Source organism: Varroa jacobsoni, unplaced genomic scaffold (assembly GCF_002532875.2).
Source record: "Varroa jacobsoni isolate VJ856 unplaced genomic scaffold, vjacob_1.0 contig02303, whole genome shotgun sequence".
Taxonomy (NCBI): domain Eukaryota; kingdom Metazoa; phylum Arthropoda; class Arachnida; order Mesostigmata; family Varroidae; genus Varroa; species Varroa jacobsoni.
The window spans coordinates 9,114-27,735 of record NW_019214791.1 but is presented as its reverse complement, the minus strand read 5'-3'; the positions used below and the strand labels follow the sequence as shown (position 1 = coordinate 27,735).

At 39.4% G+C, this 18,622-nt stretch overlaps 2 protein-coding genes across 3 annotated transcripts; one reads left to right on the top strand and one right to left on the bottom strand.

Moving 5' to 3' along the window:
* Nucleotides 1–43: 43 nt before the first annotated feature.
* Nucleotides 44–3,380, bottom strand: LOC147751860 (uncharacterized). 2 transcript variants are annotated; one of them, XM_086973283.1, is made up of 3 exons: nt 3,266–3,380; nt 833–1,029; nt 44–236 (listed from the first exon to the last, which is right to left on the bottom strand). In XM_086973283.1, the coding sequence occupies exons 1-3, from the start codon at nt 3,378–3,380 to the stop codon at nt 159–161; spliced, it is 390 nt and encodes a 129-aa protein (XP_086829409.1). In that variant the 3' UTR covers nt 44–158. The 2 variants fall into 2 exon arrangements, with proteins under 2 accessions (XP_086829409.1, XP_086829408.1); XM_086973282.1 differs by having other exon boundaries at nt 153–541.
* Nucleotides 3,381–4,583: 1,203 nt separating this feature from the next.
* LOC111272452 (eukaryotic initiation factor 4A-I) lies at nt 4,584–12,566 on the top strand. The gene is made up of 7 exons (XM_086973284.1): nt 4,584–4,661; nt 5,099–5,235; nt 8,132–8,219; nt 8,458–8,620; nt 8,763–9,148; nt 9,320–9,631; nt 9,846–12,566. The coding sequence occupies exons 1-7, from the start codon at nt 4,584–4,586 to the stop codon at nt 10,128–10,130; spliced, it is 1,449 nt and encodes a 482-aa protein (XP_086829410.1). The 3' UTR covers nt 10,131–12,566.
* Nucleotides 12,567–18,622: the final 6,056 nt, after the last annotated feature.

The window sequence follows — 18,622 nt, the reverse complement described above, 5'->3', positions numbered from 1 at the left end:
TATATATACCACAAAGCAACACAAGATGGTGGTTGTGTTCAGGGTGTTTAAGGTAAAACTACCATTTCAGGTGTGAGCTTCGATTACTGGAATCGCCTTTCCACTGCTTTTGAAAACTATATTTGTATCCATTATCACTTAGACATATTTGAAAATAATTAAGATCTGAATTTATTAATTCGTGTTTTTCCGCGCTTCCTGTACTTGTGGCGCCCTCTTCCTTCACTTCTATTTCCCTAAAAAGATGCTTCATGGTAAAATATAAGAATTATACATGATATACACTATCCTATTTTCCGAAAATCTTTTGTACTGAAAAGGTTCTTTATTGTTAGATTCAATTCGTGTTGATTAAGGGAAGTTTTTCTCTAGTCCCTTAAAATCCTTCTGTGCGTCAAGTCGGCTACAATTAAGGCAGATTTCGGCATTTTTGATATTTGTCATTAGGCGGTCGGCCGTTGCGCGAGCTTTTGCTTCGATCTCTGCCAGATGGCACAGGTAAATTTTTGTCGTATGGACCCACGATTAAACTGCACATCAGCTTAAATCAAACAGATGTTTGATGATGAACATGTTAATGATGCCCAATAGTCGGCTATTCTACCTATAGAAGACTAGCTGTGTTCGCAAAGTACCTATGTTAGGTTGGAGCTTATCGAGTGGTTGACACAGTTTGACAAAAAGGAATTTCTATCTGCTATTCGCACATGCACACGTCTACTAGAGTATGATGTTCAAAGCATGATACTATAAGAGTTGAATACATAATTATTGCTCCTTTTGATTCGATCTCGATTAGCTCACATAGGCAAAATGATCTCCCTCTTCTTACAGTAAACGGTGGGCTTTGACTGTCCTGTCGATGATTGATGCGCGCGGTTTTCAAATCGCCTACGTTCGATAAGTCGCCATACTTTGACTTAAGCGCCATCGGGTGGCCACTTGCCGAATTGCATCCCGAAGGTCCAGTTGAATGTGGCAAGAGGGCGCAGCGATCATCGTCTCCACCTCCGCCCGCCGTTAGTTGACCTGTAAACATAAATGTAAGGTTTATAAATGTAAGGTAAATAACGACTATAAGAAATACATATTTTTTTAATATACCAATAACAGCTACTTTATGTTACAGTGTCACCGTCAGGATAGAACAGATATATTACGTTGGTATTCCCAAAAAAATGATGTTCCGCTTCCACTGTTTATTTAATTCTATGCGCATTTCAAAAACGTTTTCTTTGGAAAGCCTGTCGTATGATTATATTTCGAGTCTAGGCTCCGAAGATGGATGTTCCTTGTGCGTTTTCGACACCTACTTTAAGTTACTTTTAAGCAGTTTATTAAGTTTATAAGCAGGCCGGGATAATTGTACTGTGTAGGACCGGGCCTCTTTAACTGAAATAATTTCTCGAATATGATTTGTTAAGTTCAAGGATTGTGTCTTAGACTGAAGAAGCGCATCTCTGGTGAAGTCGCCTATTAGAGGTCGATGAGGATAACTCGAAGCCGCATTTGAGGGAAGCTGGCGGATAAGTAATTCGTATATTGGGTAAAAAGAAAAACTGCTATCAACAATTTCAACTCGATGAGATTAATTATAATTACGAACTTGTATGCCTCATAATCAGTAAGGCCAAGTCATACGCGGCAAGGGTCGTTTAGGAGGTTTTTTGCATCAACCATGTTCCGCGACTTCGCACTGACATATTACGAACATCTGATCACTAACGAACTAAATGAAATAACATGTTAGTGAATAAAGTTTCTGAACTGGCTAGATGCATTTTCTAATATTAAAAAATTCTCCGGGCGTGACAAATAGAGCGGTTCAGAGGTGGACACGGTCGTAAAGAAAGGCAGCAAATACACAATAATTCGTAATTAGAACCTGAGAGAAATCCTGCATTGTTTGTTCAATGACAAACCGCGAATTACTTCCCAGTCAAATATGATGATTTGTTCAATACATTGATTACAGAGATGGCAGCAAAATGCATTTTATGCTGCGTTAATTTTGTTTGAATTTCACAATATAGGGTAAGCCGGGCTCACTAAATCGAGATAAATCATTGTACACGTGATGATGATTCTGACAAACGCACGAATGTTTTAGGTAAAACTTAATATATTATCAAAAATTAGCAGAAACCTCTATGTTTCGAATTTTTCGTTTAGAATTGTCATTAGATCCCCCAGAACATGGATAGAGTCTGTCTATACGCGAGTTCGAAACTAGACCACAACGTGTCCCGAAAATTACCACACGAATACGTTACCCACTAAGCTATCACGGGTGACCTAGTATGTTTAAAGAAGCAATTTTCATATTGTACGGTCAACATCGGCACGAAAAACGTGTTGTGTTTTATAAAAAATAAATTTTCTTTTTTTTTCAAAATTTGAATTTATTATCAAAAACGCTATTTTTTGCCCTGCCTAAAATATCATTTGGGCCACTTTGCTTTTTAAGATGTCTTAAGGCTTAAGTAAACAAAGTCATATAGAGCTATTCAAAAATAGCTCTTCGAAGCTCTTAGTATTGTGCATTTGAATCATGGCTAACAGTCATTGCCGGTTGTCCTGTTGGACATTCTAAAGTTCGATCGGTGGTTTCATATCACACCGATTGACCTTTACACAGGCGTATTATCCGCAATAAAGCTAACCACCAGTATGCACCTTCCTCAGCAACATCCCAAAATGCCTATTGTTAATAGGAACATATTATTCAAGTTTTAATACGTATTCAGCTTATCAATATAGCTGTTATTTTAACGGTTGACTGCTGACTTGTTTTTCAAAAGGGTTTCATCGGTCTTTGATATTAGCGTATATTCTAAAGGCAAGTTCATGGACGTGTGGAACATTATTTGCTATGCTTTGTTAGCGGGCTTAACATTTAATCCCTCGACTATATCTTTCATCATATAGCAGGTAACAATAATAATAATAGAAAGTCTTTAGCATACAATGCCAACACATTTAACTTTTGCTTAGAGCATCCCATCTGGTCTCTAGCTTATGTTATAGAGAAACCTAACCTATACACAATGAAGTGCTAAAAAAAATCCAATAGTCGTTTGTTTGCTTTTGCTAGCTGATAAACAACCGCGAATGTCTGGCTTTCGACGGTAAGCTACACAGGCCCCTGTATCGTAGTAAATGTCGCAGCCTAGATTTTTTAAGGGTAGTGCTGAAACGAATACACCTTAATCTGCATTCAAAAAATCATTCCACATAAGTCAAGAAGTACGAAATTTTGACTTACCTCTGTTGCCTGTTGGTGCGGACCTATTTTCGGTACACCTTTCTAGGGAGCCGTAATAAGTGACTGGAGTTGCCGAGATACTGGGCCCATGGAGCTCGAGACGTTCCTCAGCCATTGGGGCTCTGAGGGGTCTCAATCAAGCTTACAGATAGTAAAGAAGCAGGCGTTTCTCTTTCATCGTCGATTTGTAATATCGGACGCTTTTTTGACGCAACGAGCAGTCTACTGGCTTTATATAATCGTCTTCCAGAAGCGTTCCATTCTAAAGAGAAATAAAACGGAAAAAAACAGTAATCGTCATAAGAAGCCAATTTGACTTAGATTGAATCGAAGAACAGCCAGATTGCGCTGTGTGCCTTTGCATCGATGGCATGTCCGGTTACTATTACGCTCGTTGCTGGTCTAAAATGACAAATAACTGTAGCTACAATGTATAGAAAACAATACTCTAAACACAAGCAGTACATTAACAGGTATATACTTAATAATGTTAATATAGCTGATACCTTTTGCACTGAAGTAAACCACATGAAATACGTGTTCTGATATAAAGCCTATTGTGTAAATTGGGTAGAAAATAAAGAGGCATATGTGTATGCAATATTATAATTTCGTTGAAAATTTTTTAGATGTATTGGAGATCATCGGTATGCACAGGTGTATTTTTAACCGTACATGGACAAATACAGACCATTTTAGATATAACGTACCAAGAAATGGCTGTTCCTTCATAATTGTATATTCTGTTTCTAACGTACAAGCACGTACTTTCGGCTATTAAAAACGAAGCTTCATTTTGGTATCTGTTACTATTGTCTGAGACAACTTAAGATTATGTGCCGAATAATAATTTTGTTTAGAATCATCATTAGCAAACGGAATTACCGAGGTTAGCGCCAAAAAAGAGATTATTTATCTCTACCTCTCGCTTAATGTACTTCAGCAATCATTAGTCCGCCTTTTTTTTATCTGTCTCAACCAGCCAACCCTGCATTATCAAAGCAGAGTTTTCGAATCGAGTGATTTCCATTTAGGACGAATAAACCCCCATCATGCCAAATTTTGAGTACTGTCTTGTACAATATACCTTGGACTAATTTTGAGCCTCGCTGCTTTACAACCCTTTGCTATGCATATTATCGACGATACGTCATGGAGCCCTCCCATTCAGACTTTTCTTCCCGTCTGCGCATCTGTATGGTGGCGGCGGCGGTGGTGACGACAACAACAGCAGCCACATCAAATAAAATCGCTTGGATTTTAGGTTCAAAACAACACTAGCTTTGCAACAACAGCCGTTTAAAACCATTGGGGTTGTATGGTCGCTGCAGTTCGGGCAAAGTCACCGCATCATCGAATTGAATTTGCGCGCCATACACTTGCCCTCGCCCACCGCGTACCTACCGCCCTCCCGTTATACTTAAAGGCATACGTTGCGCCGCTATCTTAAAAATCATTGATCGCTTGAGGTGTTCTTTTCCGACGTCCGTTCTGGTTGTGCGTGCTGCGAGTGTCGAGAATTTTGGTGAAAATGTGAGTGTTCTAGTGAAGTTTCTTATTGATTTGTGCGGCGAGCGTGACCGATAGCATCGTCCGATTGTAATCTGCCTGTTTTAAGCTCAGATCTGTTTGATTGCAACGTCAGATATGTGCAATAGTGGTATTTGGCCAAGCTCCACGTGAGCGTTGCCGGCCGGGCCGCCGCAGGCCATATATCGAGTACGGCGAAGCTAGTGGCAAGGCATATATAGCTAAGTTCATATTTCACGAGCCGACCAGGACCGTGAATGTGCTCCCCTCCCAGCATTGTTTTGCCGGACCAGAAAGTCGTAGTGCGAGATTCGGGCCCCTCCCGGATCACTAATCTGCTCCCCTGATCCTCAGACCGTACAACTGACTACTAGTCCCTACGATTCGTTCGAGTCAGGCCAGCGATGGCGCCTTCCACGAGTGGAGCGGTACTGGAACAAGTAAATAGTGTGAAGAGTTTGGATTCGGGGGTAATGCTAACGATTGGGTGACCGTTGAAAACAGGATCTATGAGAATCGAGCGTAGGCCGTGAGTGATTCATTTAAACGGCTTCCATTTCTCATGTCCTGCCCCCGCTTTGGGTCCGGTGGACCGCCGCTACTGCTGCCGCCGGCGTCGCCACCGGCGAAGACAACGATATTCCTCCCTTGCCTAGGCCTACTGTTACCGCCCCGAACTAACGGAAGACAAGGCCGGCGCTAGGACTGGCCGTCTTCGTTTCGCCACAGCGTATAGGTAATATTTATGCTGCTGGGCGAGCCTATGTCGACGGATGGTTAACCTAATATTTTTTGCCCCAACAAGGCCTATTCAATGAGGCTATCGTTCGCTGTGTGCGCTCTGCTGTTTCTTTATTGTGCTGCAATCGGGACAGGATGCATTTGAGGAAAGAGAGAATGATCTATCAAAATCAGGCAGGACTGAGTGGTTGGCTAGCCGACAGTTTGCTGCCGTTTGAAGTGTGCTCCAACAGCAGCTGAATGTTTGATCCGTTCAACCCGAGAAAGCCGTTGTTGATTCAGCTCCGCTCGGTTAAATCTGGAGCGCGTCCGATAAAGAACGCGGCATCGCAGCAGCTGCTGTTAGTGTCTGTTAGTTTGTGCTGGTTGGTACCGAACACGGCGAGCGATCGCTGGTCAAGTGGCCGCTCGTTTGCGTTGCGCCATTCCTCAAGGCTCTTAGCAAAAAAAATCCGTTTTGTTCATGCTACTTGTTTTTTGTTTGACGAAGGAGACGATATCGGGCTTTGCGGCCGCTGTTGCAGCTAGTGAGGCCTCTGCCAGCGGCCGTCTGCAGTGATAGTGCTGTGGTGGTGGCTGGTCTGCCTTTTTCTGGGACTGATGGTGAGATATTTACCGAGAAATGGGCGAATAGAAGACGAAGTATGCGTCACAAACCGCGAGTGGCGGGAAATCGAGCAAGCTAGATGATGTGAGGGCGCGGAATAAGGGGGAATAAAAAATAGATAGCCTTTGATCGAAATATATCCTCAAGTTGCGACTTTTCGCATTTTGCGCCATTCGCCACCTTGTAACCGCAGATAGGGATGTAGAAGGCTTTGAACGGATCGTTCACTCACTTATTCGTAGCGAACGCTTTGAGTTCTATTGATATACATGTTTGAATGTCGCTGCTACCGTTGTGGTCGTGCTTCTAATAATTTATTAAACGGCGAAAGTATGGGTTTGGTGCTGATCTGTAGCAGTTCAATCTGTGTGGCAAGTAGGGACGGCGGCAGCAGCAGCTGTGGCGTAGCACTAAAACGTCTCTGGCAGGATTATGGCTGAATTCTTGAAGTCAAATGTGTGCAGGTGCCGCCGTGGTCACTAGCGTGCCATCAGCAGAAGTAGCGGCAAACATGGAGTGACAATGGTGCAATCGCGCTCTAGTTGAAAAAACGTTGTCGGCCGGCACCTTCGTTGTTTGGGAGACTACGATCGGTGGAAACGCCTTAGAGCGGTGTGATACGCATTATCGAAAAAATTTAAGCTAACCCTGCGTAATCACCATTTGTCTAATAAAGCCGATGCTGTTAGTCTTGGCTCAGGTCGAAGTTATTGTTAGTGTATAGCTTTTCACGTCTAAGTGTATTATAGTTTTTCTAATATTTAATTAAGGCTATTTACTTGTTCTTTTTTTAAGCTTATAGCAACAGGTAAACAGTAGGTAAGCTCGATTTCGGCTAATTCACCTGGTTAGAATCTTAGTGGAATTGTCGTCTCCTAACAGCTCTTAAATTTAAAATCGAAAACGCCACCCATGATTATAGAATAAATCTTTGACCTGTCCAATCGGCATATTTTAAAAACTGAAACGCGTCTCGTGCGTGAGGCTAGACAAAAGAATTATGCTGAAAGACGTGTCCACCTTTTATTTGTACAATTATACATACAATTATTTGATTACCAGTAACATTCCGCGAAAGCTTTGCGTACTGGAGTGACTAGGCGGTTCCTGACGTCTGCCTGCCTGCCTGGCTGACTGTGTGTGTGTGTGTGTGTGTATCGCTGTGTGGGAGGTTTGACTGGGGTCGTAATATCCTTCACGACGATGTTCACTTAAGCGGTGCTGGTTTAGTTCGACTGTGCGTAATCGATGACGTAGAGGGTGGCAGGCATCTGTCCGACGACCGCCATGCCGACAGCTTTTTTCTAAACGGAGGAGCGCGTCACGATATGACGTCACCCGTGGCGGCCTCCGCCGCCGTCGCCGGTGGCTCGATGAACATGATATGTCAATGGTGCTCCGAATGGCTCCCACGACTAGTGGTGGAATTTTGAATGAATACTTTGGCACATGTGGGCGAACAAGGAGCGGAAACAAAAGAAACTGGGTTCGATTTTGACGGTAGAATCGTTGTATGCAGCAAGGGGCGGTTAGATAATATCCAGACTTTGAATTGAACTAAAGGCGTAGTACTTATAATTAATATGCGGTTTTAGTTGCTATATATATATATATGTATATATATACTGCAACGGCGTTTATCGCGAGCCAATGTAATCATGAAATTGATAATATCGATGTTGATGGATTTTTATTGGAAAGCAAACTTGGCTTGACAAAAGGTCTACAAAAAGACACATTTTCATATATAAAACTACAGCGAACTGTACTGAATTTACGAAATTTGTTGTGCTTGACATAGAACAGACCGAGAAAGTGTTGCATCGTGGCACAAATCTTTAACGTCGATTGTTCAATAACGAGTGGAGACAGCTGAGTGATGTTGGCACCAATAATATCAATACTGAACAGGTATTACATTTAATAATTTTGGAACTCTGATAAACTAATTGTATCCTAATAAAACCTACTTTAATTGCCTTTTACAGGGCAACCCAAGATTGGGAAGGTAGTTACGGAGGTGCTTCCGGTGGAGATGGGGGTGTTCCCGGCATGGAGCCCGATGGAATCATTGAAGTTTGTACCTCTTTCATATGACCGCTTCATCTATTCTGCTTCCTTAATTATCAATGTTCGTTAATTGTGCTAGTATACTGTACAACACTGTAGTGAATACGGTAAGATTTTTAGCACAAACAAGCTGTCTTGTGTATAGCAAAATAAACTAAAAGCACTTTATCGAAACCATGTGAGATGTTCAGTTGATGAAGTAATTTACCACTTCTTAATGGCTCCGTTATGCGTTTGTTTTCAGTCGAACTACGATAAGGTGGTCGACAGCTTCGATGATATGAAGCTGCGTGAGGAACTGCTTCGCGGCATCTATGCCTACGGCTTCGAGCGGCCCTCGGCTATTCAGCAACGCGCCATTCTTCCTTGCATTGAAGGAAATGATGTCATTGCACAGGCTCAATCAGGTACGTTATCAGGTCAGCTTTTTGTTAAATATGCTTGGAACATTAAACATTTGCTGAAGGAAATTGATCTAATTGTCAGTGAGGTTTGCCCTGCATACTGTAGTGATGATTGCAATGATTGTCGTTTGTGCACTTTGTTTAGGTACTGGGAAAACTGCCACATTCTCGATCTCGATCCTTCAACAGATCGAAATCGATAACCCACAGTGCCAGGCTCTGATCCTTGCGCCAACACGTGAGTTGGCTCAGCAGATTCAGAAGGTCGTAATCGCTCTTGGCGATTATATGAGCGCGAAGTGTCATGCTTGCATTGGTGGTACGAACGTTAAGGATGATATCAGAAACCTCGAGAAGGGTATGCATGTCGTCGTCGGCACCCCCGGCCGTGTCTACGATATGATCCAAAGAAGGGCTCTGCGTACGGATTCTATCCGTATGTTTGTCTTGGACGAGGCCGACGAAATGTTGTCGCGTGGTTTTAAGGAGCAAATCCATGACGTGTTCAAGACTCTTAGTGACACGACACAGGTAATGGTTCTCGATAATAGGTTCACGACAGTGAAAACATTTAGGTACCGTGTAGGGAAAGCAAGAATAACTAGTTCAATGTTCAACGGCCTGATATTATCCCTACTGGCCTTTGTTTTTTTAATAATCATTATTATGTATCTTAAATGAAATGTTTTTTTTGATGCACAGGTCATCCTACTTTCGGCTACAATGCCGTCTGACGTCTTGGACGTCACCAAGTGTTTCATGCGGGACCCTATTCGTATTTTAGTGAAGAAGGAGGAACTCACCCTTGAGGGTATTAAGCAGTTCTATGTCAATGTCAACAAAGAGGAGTGGAAGTTCGACACTCTGTGCGACCTCTACGAGACGCTGACGATCACGCAAGCTGTGATCTTCTGTAACACCCGCAGGAAGGTTGACTGGCTCACTGATCAAATGACCAAGAAAGATTTCACTGTTTCGGCTCTTCATGGCGACATGTCACAGCACGAACGAGAGGTAAACTTTATGTTAACGTTATTCGTTAATTGACCACAAGTGACTTAGGTAGTAATATGAAGTACCCTATTTCTAGTGTCTCATTTAGAGGGAATATTCACAGAATCCAGTTTATACAAATCCTCTGTTTCTTTATCATTTTGCCTCCTTCCAATTACTGTGCTTTATTCAATGCTAATAATCACCATTGACGTCCTTGATCGGGCTTATCCAGGTGATTATGCGAGCGTTCCGTTCCGGCTCTTCGCGTGTGCTTATCACCACTGACCTACTTGCTCGTGGTATCGACGTGCAACAAGTGTCACTGGTCATTAACTTTGACCTGCCCACCAATCGTGAAAATTATATTCACAGAATTGGTCGTGGTGGCCGTTTTGGCAGGAAAGGAGTTGCCATCAATTTCATGACGGACGAGGACAAACGAACGCTCAAGGACATCGAGTCATTCTACAACACCGAAATCGAGGAGATGCCGGTCAACGTCGCTGACCTTATTTAGGCTGTAGGAACAGAGAAGAGACCCCGCGGCGGAAGCGGCAGAGAGTGGGTTCGTTACGATTACACGAGAAGAGCAAGATCAACATCTGCTGCAAATATACTTGGAGCGTAGGCGGGGCTGCAGTCGGTCGGCTTGACGTGGTTAGCCAACGTGTTTTACTCGCCTACGCCTTCACTTTTCCAATCGAATTTGATGAGAACGGGCAATTAGATAAATGGTGGACCACATGATGGATATATACGGATAAGAACAAAAAATCATACAAGCGCTGCCGGTGCTGAAATATATAAATAAGAATAAATTAAAAAAGAAATCAATTTATTTTTGGTCATCTGTTTCAACACTTCAGTTTTATTTATATTATTTTTATTATTGCTATAATTATCCTTTTGTAAATTTGTCATCATATCTTCGTGATATCTCCTGTACGAAAACGTCCGGCCGTTGTTTCTTCTGCTGTCAGCTATCTTTCTCGTTTTTCCTCCTTTATTTAAGTTTTCCATTTTATCTTATCTTCGGTGGTGAAGTATGGTGCAACGTTACGGTCACTCAACATATACGACAAAATTCAAAACAAATCCTATCACCGTGACTATTTCGATCGCATGATTCTTGTAAACTTACGGTCCGAGTTGACTCTAAAAGTTCACAGGAAATATTTGATCGTACAACAATAAAAGCTGCACAGATGAAACAGAAAAGAAATACAACGTTTCTCGAAATCGACACGAAAAGTGTCGCTTACAAGAAAATTCTCATTTAACCGCTGTTCTCTGGTGTTTATCACGAATATAGTAATTTTCAAATTAAGAATGATTAGCCCAATGTCGCGCTATATTTCACCACCGAAACAGTAACGACAACAACAATGGCAACAACAAATCACAGAAGGAACACCGCGACAGCAACAAAACAACAACGACAACAATAACAGCACACAACAAGAGCAATAATGAAAGAAGTCAGAAAGTTGTTGCGTGAAGGCACCTAAAAGTCAGCTGATCAGCGCTACTTTCACGTTCATTTAAGCCTTACTTTTACTACATTGTGGTGTGTATATATATATGCATACATGAAATGTGTGTGTTTGGTTTCTTATCTATATAAAAAAAGTTAAAGGAGGACATATAAATATGAGAGAAACAGCAACCGGGCGGAAGGAAAACGACTAAGCGTTTTCATATAGGAGATTAGAAGACGGCATGATGGTAGATTTACGAAATAGGTAAAAAATAACGATCATAAAAATATAATTATCAAAATAAAACTGAAGTGTTCGAACAGACAAGCAAAAATAAGCTGATTTCTTTTTTAATTTACTCTTATATATTTCGTATATGTAGTAGCTTGTTTAAATTATGTTTGTATGTCTGCATCTGATTCTTGTTGTTTGCGCACGCGTTTAGCAGACGAAAGCTCTCGGTTCTTCTGAGACAGAAGCGGAGCAGGCGCGGTAAACGAACATAAGCAAAATGGAAAATGAACTAAATGTTGGTCGATCATCTATTTATTTTTCGTTAATTGTCACTAATTGAAAAAATATCGTGTCGAATGGAGACGCGGGCAAACACTTGAGAGGCTGGCCCAGCATTGTAGAGTTGTATGTACATGTCGCCGGTAACATTTAAGTGTGACACTAGCGAGAAACGGGAAGAGCCCAGATATTATGTAATAATAATACTAAGAAGACTGACAAACATTTAGATACACAATAAACACCGAAACACTTCGAGCGCAACAACACTTGAAAATTACACACAGACAATGAATGGAGGCGAATTAGACATTAGGAACTATTATGCACGTAATAATAATAATACAGTCGTATATTAATAATTACATTTAATACACCCACAAAAATCATACAACACAGATTCAAAACCTATGCGAAGGCATTGATGGATGGACAACTACTACATCAGCCTACAAATAACACGCGGTCGATTAAATGGTGGGACTACGGACCGCCCAAACCCGTTTGTCGTCCGGTTTGCTGCCGACGGATCAACAGGAATTGCGATCACATGTCTGACAACACCAAAAAATGCAGAAAATATATTTAACTAAATAAAGGGACAAAAATTAATAATTTTAGAAAGTAAGGAGAAATCAAAGAGATCATAGGGCGCTATTGTAGAAATAAGGAATAATGTAGAACTAGTAAAGAGAAAGAGAGAACAGCTGTAAAGCTAAATACATATATAGTAACAATGATGATAATAATTATAATGAAAATATCTTCTAATTAAATGAATGATTATATTCTTACTAATTCCAATTATATAATAATCTGAAGAATTAAGAGAGCGAGGGAACCCGATACAGTAAGACCGAAGGCTAGGAAATGCGAAAAATGGAGTAAACACGTTTAACAACAAGAGAATTATGGAAAAGAGTAAGGAAAAATAAAATATAATCAATCGTTCTAATAATAAATAGGATAGTGTGTTTATTATTAAAGAGCGATTAGATGTGGGTGACTTAGCATAGTCGGGCCACAAATCTAAAACTTACTGGTAATCAAGTAGATACAGGGTATTAGTAATTTTTTAAAATAGGTTGTGCGAACTACTAGATATCCCACCAGGAAGTTTTTTCTGAGAATTTTTAAGTTTCCCGAGATTTTTATTCAGTGTAACTTAAACATAAATTAGAATTAGGATAGCGTTAGATAAGACGGGCGTGATTTGACAGACCGTGTAATTTTTCAAGAGCATGTTCATTTCGCGTAGTCCTCATCAAATTACCTTAATTTTTTTCATTAAATTGTGGGTATCGATTTCAGATAAGGAAAGAGACTTATTAATGAAGTAGACTAATAATACTTTCAAAGCTTTATGATCCTAGTTTTAGTTACTGTGTTAAATATATATGTATATATATATTTATATATATATATATATATATATACATATATATTTAATTATAATATAATTGTAATATATATACATATATATTTATTATATATAAATATATATATATATATATATATATATATGTATATATAAGTTAAATATAAGTAAAAAGTTAAAAAATTAATTTGCATCCTATGAAAAGCCTTCAAGATAGCTACACTCATTCACCACTTAATTCTAACCTTACATTCATGCAAAGCTGTTTCGTTTTAGTGTTCTTATCTATAGAATAGAGATTAAATATTCTTTGAAAGCGTATTTTTGAGAACTCTTAGGGCGTGTTCGGACTACGCAAATGATACGAAACATCCATGTTTGACGGTAGGACCAAATGTAAAGCTCGACTTCTTTATTAATGAGATACATATAATAATATACAATGAGACACAACTCGAGCCATAAAGAAAAAGGTTCATTGAAAAGGCTGAAGTCTTTAGAGTTATATAGTGCCGTTAAGGTATTGCCCTCCTGAAAAAAGGAGATTAAATCGACATTTGATATCCAGCTATTTGCCGTGCAACTATATGACCCGCCCCGCTCTATCATGGAGTTATTATGATTTGTCAATTTCGCAGGCAGAAATCTCCACTAACCGATATGATGATCTTAGGAAAAACTTACAGGTATGTAATTGACTTATGCAGAGTAATTTTCAACGTACACTGCTTAGAGTTTAAAATTAGCCATCACAAAACACTAAGGCTGATGCGATATTCTGTCATCAATAGGACTCAATTTAAAATAATTTTATGAGACATAGATATATTAGAAAGTCATCCATTACTTACATGTTACTTAATATCTTTTGTAGGCGTTAGTTGTAGCTTCATAAGTACTTGTATAATTAAAACTGTAAGAGCTTTGGACATTAAATTACGGAGTACAAAGGCATTGTCCCAGAAGTATATTCACTGGTTGGATCATTTTATATGTCGAATTTTTACGTGTGCAATTTTTCTAATAACAGAAGTAATATGGTTATGCAGTTTAAACGGCCAAAAATCTATCAGAAAAATGCCATGGAATCGTTTCTACCCATTTGCGCACTATGATCTCGTGTTATGACTAGAAGACAAAGCGAGCAGACTGAAGATGTTGAGTGTAATTTTTGAGAAAAATTTGAGCTAGGGGTATTGTTATACAAGAAAATGTCAGTACTGAATAATGCGTTAGTGATGTACTTAGATGATAACTTAGTGCGATGGCATTTTTGAACCCATCGCAACAGAGAGCATCGACCGCTTGCTTTTTAAAGGTGTAACTGGGACTTATTTTAGGGAGCCTTTTTGACTACTGAACATTATAATAGGCTTAAAATTCAGTACATTAAAAACACGCAACGGCTTCGCACCTTGACAGCATAATAAATGAGTTACCGCCGTCTACATCACCTGCAGCTGATAAGTATATATCTATATATAACTGAGTGACAAATTGTTCTTGTTCATATTTATATAAAATTTCAATGTTAAAGATTCTGCCGATATTGTATTTAAATATTTGGCTATTAATGCCTTTGAGCTCTCTATGGCTCTGTTCTTAAGTAATTGTTTATTGGTAAACGTTGGCTCAATTGCTTTCGGATACGTCCATCCGTACCTGTATCTATAACTACACTTCGCTTTTGCTTTTATTAATTTGGTGTTATGGCTTTAAACAATATATGCGATATTCGTTCTTAGAAGCAGTAGTTTAATGGAGCTGACCTGGAGGTATCTATAATAGAAGCTTTAGTATCTTCTGTCAACGTTGTTGTCCGTCGACTACTGCGTAAAGTACTACAAATAGTAATGAACCAGTCTGCTCAATAATGTTACCGCGAAACCTCGAAAAGCGCGTAATTGCGATTGATTACTGCAAGATCTCAACGTTTCCCAAAAATTTAAACAATTTGATTTCTCTCTACAGGACGTGGATAGGTTGTTCAGTCCATTATGATAAACATAATCGCTTATGGAAATATGCGTACATATATGTAACTTTTTTCACAAAAATGTTATTATTTCCGTGTCAGCATCTTACATCGGTTTTATAGCACAATCGGATAATGAAATCAAAGAGTTGTTCTTCATGCCTTAATAATTTTTTCCGTTAAAAAACGCGGTCGAATACGATGTTTTGCACAGCACTGTTCCTGTGATTGCGTAGTAAATAACGTGCTGCGTTGCTAAACTAGATTTGAATCGGGGCTTAAACATACTTTGTTCTAACCATCTGAGGCAATGCCTAACAGGTTAGGTATTGGGCATACAACACGGAAAAGCATTTGTCTTGATTTACATTTTTTCCTTGAGGAGGTCAGTTACCTAGCTATAAGTGTAGCTATAAGTGTAGTTATAAGTGTCCGAACAGGCGATACTGGGTAGGTGTGTGCTGCTGTGTGTTCCTACTGAGAAACACCGCTTCTCTATGTGTCGATCTATTGTTGACTACGTAAGATGGATGTTACCATCAGCTTACACTGAAAATCGATTTTCTATCGATGGGCCGACTGGCGACTTTCGAATTCGATCACGTCTTCTTAATTTAGTGCTGTGTTATATTGCTGATTATTTCAACCTACTGCTTGATAAGCGCGTGAGATGTACTGTTTGGTGCCCATTGTGGGGTAACGTTTCCAGCTTGCTGAGCATTTCCTAGTCTGGTCATCTCGCGTGAGTTTTCGACATTAAAGGATAATCAAGTGCATGGCGATGACAGGGGCACAATAACGTCTACTTGAGACATATTATGAGAGTCACGCTAGGGTAAGTTCACATGCGAATGAACGAACTCACCGCTGGACACTTGAAGGCGCTTGGAGCATTAAGCTTCTTTGGTTCATAAAACTTCATTTGGTTACGCGCAATTAACAAAGAGGAAGTGGAAAAGAAAGCGTAGCAAAGGTGCGACCGATGATTGAACGAAATAAAGAAATAGGTCCGAGTGCTTTGGGGTGCTGCAAGGTTGTTACATACGACAGGTGTTTAACATGAGACCGGACCCAGTTCGGTCGTCTGTGTGCCATAAAGTAAGGACCCTAAATTTGTATCGTAAAAACTAACTACGCCAAAAAAATTGAATCAAAATCCGTAAAGGAACAACATATTAATCATGCCTTTGCCGGTTATAATGTCCATAAATGTGGCTACAATTTCTATAAATTTTGGCACATATAGTGGGACACCGCTAAAGCTACTTTAGTGCTGTAGAATATTACGAGTAGACGAGCGGTACTTTGAAAGTTCCCCTCGCTTTAAACATGACTAATTTGTGATATTATATACAATAAGTTCGAAAAAGTTATTCGAATATTTTATATATACACAAATCAGTATCTCTATCTATTGTACAGATATAAAATGAAGACTCTCAAGGTGTCAAAAGATTGCGACCCCACCCTATATATATACATATATGTGCATACATATATATACATGTGTGTGTTAGTGTTTGTGCATGTATGGCGCTATGCTAATTTACATGTGCGTGCACATATGCAGCCAAGTGGCTGTTTTTAGATGTTTGTTTATAATTCAAGGATCCCCTCATAACACAACGGCTTCATCTATGTAAGCACATCCGACGGCGACGGTCTAAACAAAGTGAAGGAATGGAATTATATATGCTACATCACCTTATCCATGGGAGTTCTCGTCTACAGAGTGCATTTGAGCGGTAATAAGAAGCCCAAAACAGATCGACCCTGTAACGAATGACTTGTCTTGAAACTTCTGTAAATGTTGATGGCCTTTTGGGTTTTGATAGAAGCTAGTACTGGTGTGAAGATATCGTCCTAAAAGTCGATGTTAACGTAAGTCTGTTTCAATAACGTAGATGTTTTTTCAAACTTAATTTAGCATCATGGGATCTAGAGACTGCTCTGTTGCCGCTGTAACAACAATTTTCGCTGTATTTTTAACGGAAACAGCACCTGTGTCTTTGTGTCTACGCGATTATTGCAGAATCTATGTTATCTATATATATATATATATAATATAATCTATTGCAGAACACCCAAAAACTAACAAACCATGAACTCATACTTGAAGAAGTTTCTATGTAGTTCCTTTCATTCAACTTGAAATAAATTTACCTAATAGCTAGTATGAAATATCATTGCGACCGCTTATTGGATTGAACTGCCGTACGCGCCTGATAGAAGAGGACCCTTGTAGAGTACAACTTGTATTATTACGGAAAAACTGTTGTTCTCCATGAACCTCCATGCTTAACCTGATCTACAATAACAATAAATAAGACAGTCTTCTGCTTATGAGTAATGGTGGCCACGAAATTACGTAACTGCATTTCGATTCTCGGTGGGCGAGTTCCCAAACGATTCTGTCCTTAGCCAAAACATGGATCACATGATTTACCTCGTATTTATCTTGGTGAAGCTTTCGTTTCAATAGTTATTTTCGAAAGCGAAAAAAGTCGAAACCGTCTCTTCTTGTAGGGCAATTTAGTTCAGCCAGTTTCTTCCTGGCCAAACAACCGAAGGTAACGGTGCGGCCATAAAGGTGTTTTACGCAGCAAAGCTATATGATTTCGGTCGCTCTTTACCTTACAATAGCTTTTCTCGATTCGCCGCGGTTCTGGACATTACTGAAAAGGTGCAGCATAAGAATCCAAACCAAATATAGGAACTATGCTCTTTCTTTCATTATTTTCTTTATCCGAACATATCGCATTAACATTAGCCGATGTTTACTTAGGTGTTTTCTCTACAGAACGGTAATATGGCGGGTTATAAGGATGGATATTATATAGGGCAAATCCTATCTGCTATTTAAACTGTTCCGACCAACGACAAAAGGCTTGTAAAAGTCTACAGTGGAAGTCTAATATGGAAAGCTTAATACAATATGTGGTTGCTTTCATAGAAAATCGTTGATTGCAAATTTATTATACGTAAAGGCTGTTAGTTCTATTTCAGTAACAACTCAGCTGATATTTACATATTAAACGCTTAGGTAAGATAGCTTTAATGTAGCATCATTCACACATATGTTATGGTCGTTACCGTATTTTTATAGAGTCTCTACGAAAGATGCCAATGAATTTAATTGTTCTATGGTTGTATGTTGTAGGGCTTTTGCACAGTTGTGCTTATAAGCCAATTACAGAAAGGGCCATTAAGTAGTAAGTAAGTACATTAACTTTTTTTAAGCTTGTTCCTGCTGTCTGTTGACATAGTCTTTGTGAGCTAAACAAATAATGTCGATATTGAGAATAGACCAAAGAATCTACATCTGAAGACAACGTAATAGACTCCAGTAAACGTTAAACCAAAAGTATTCTTTACTTGAAAAATATTAACTATGTAGTCGTTGACGAATACGTAAATATCACCGATATTATTATATAGCGAGTTGTAAAACGAAATACTTCTGTTACCCAGGAGGAGCTCCGAGACCTATAACTTCTGTAAATGCCTATTTGGGCATGGTTGGAAAACATCTTTATAGATAATGTTAAAAGAATTTAACACCTAAATACCGAGCAGCTTTACAACGAATCCGTTCGGAGTGAAAAAAGACAAGTTCAATTTTTAAGCGGAAAAAATAATTGGATTTCTTGCATTTGGAAGGCTCA

What these genes read in the sequence shown, in the direction of transcription:
- LOC147751860 (XM_086973282.1), bottom strand. Translation starts at nt 3,380, where the DNA reads ATGGCTGAGGAACGTCTCGAGCTCCATGGGCCCAGTATCTCGGCAACT. An exon ending in CGCACCAACAGGCAACAGAG is followed by an intron (nt 1,030 to 3,265) that starts GTAAGTCAAAAT and finishes TTATGTTTACAG; the next exon opens with GTCAACTAACGGCGGGCGGA. An exon ending in GTCAAAGCCCACCGTTTACT is followed by an intron (nt 542 to 832) that starts GTAAGAAGAGGG and finishes GTTTGATTTAAG; the next exon opens with CTGATGTGCAGTTTAATCGT.
- LOC111272452 (XM_086973284.1), top strand. Translation starts at nt 4,584, where the DNA reads ATGGTCGCTGCAGTTCGGGCAAAGTCACCGCATCATCGAATTGAATTT. An exon ending in GTGGAGCGGTACTGGAACAA is followed by an intron (nt 5,236 to 8,131) that starts GTAAATAGTGTG and finishes TGCCTTTTACAG; the next exon opens with GGCAACCCAAGATTGGGAAG. An exon ending in CTCTTAGTGACACGACACAG is followed by an intron (nt 9,149 to 9,319) that starts GTAATGGTTCTC and finishes TTTGATGCACAG; the next exon opens with GTCATCCTACTTTCGGCTAC.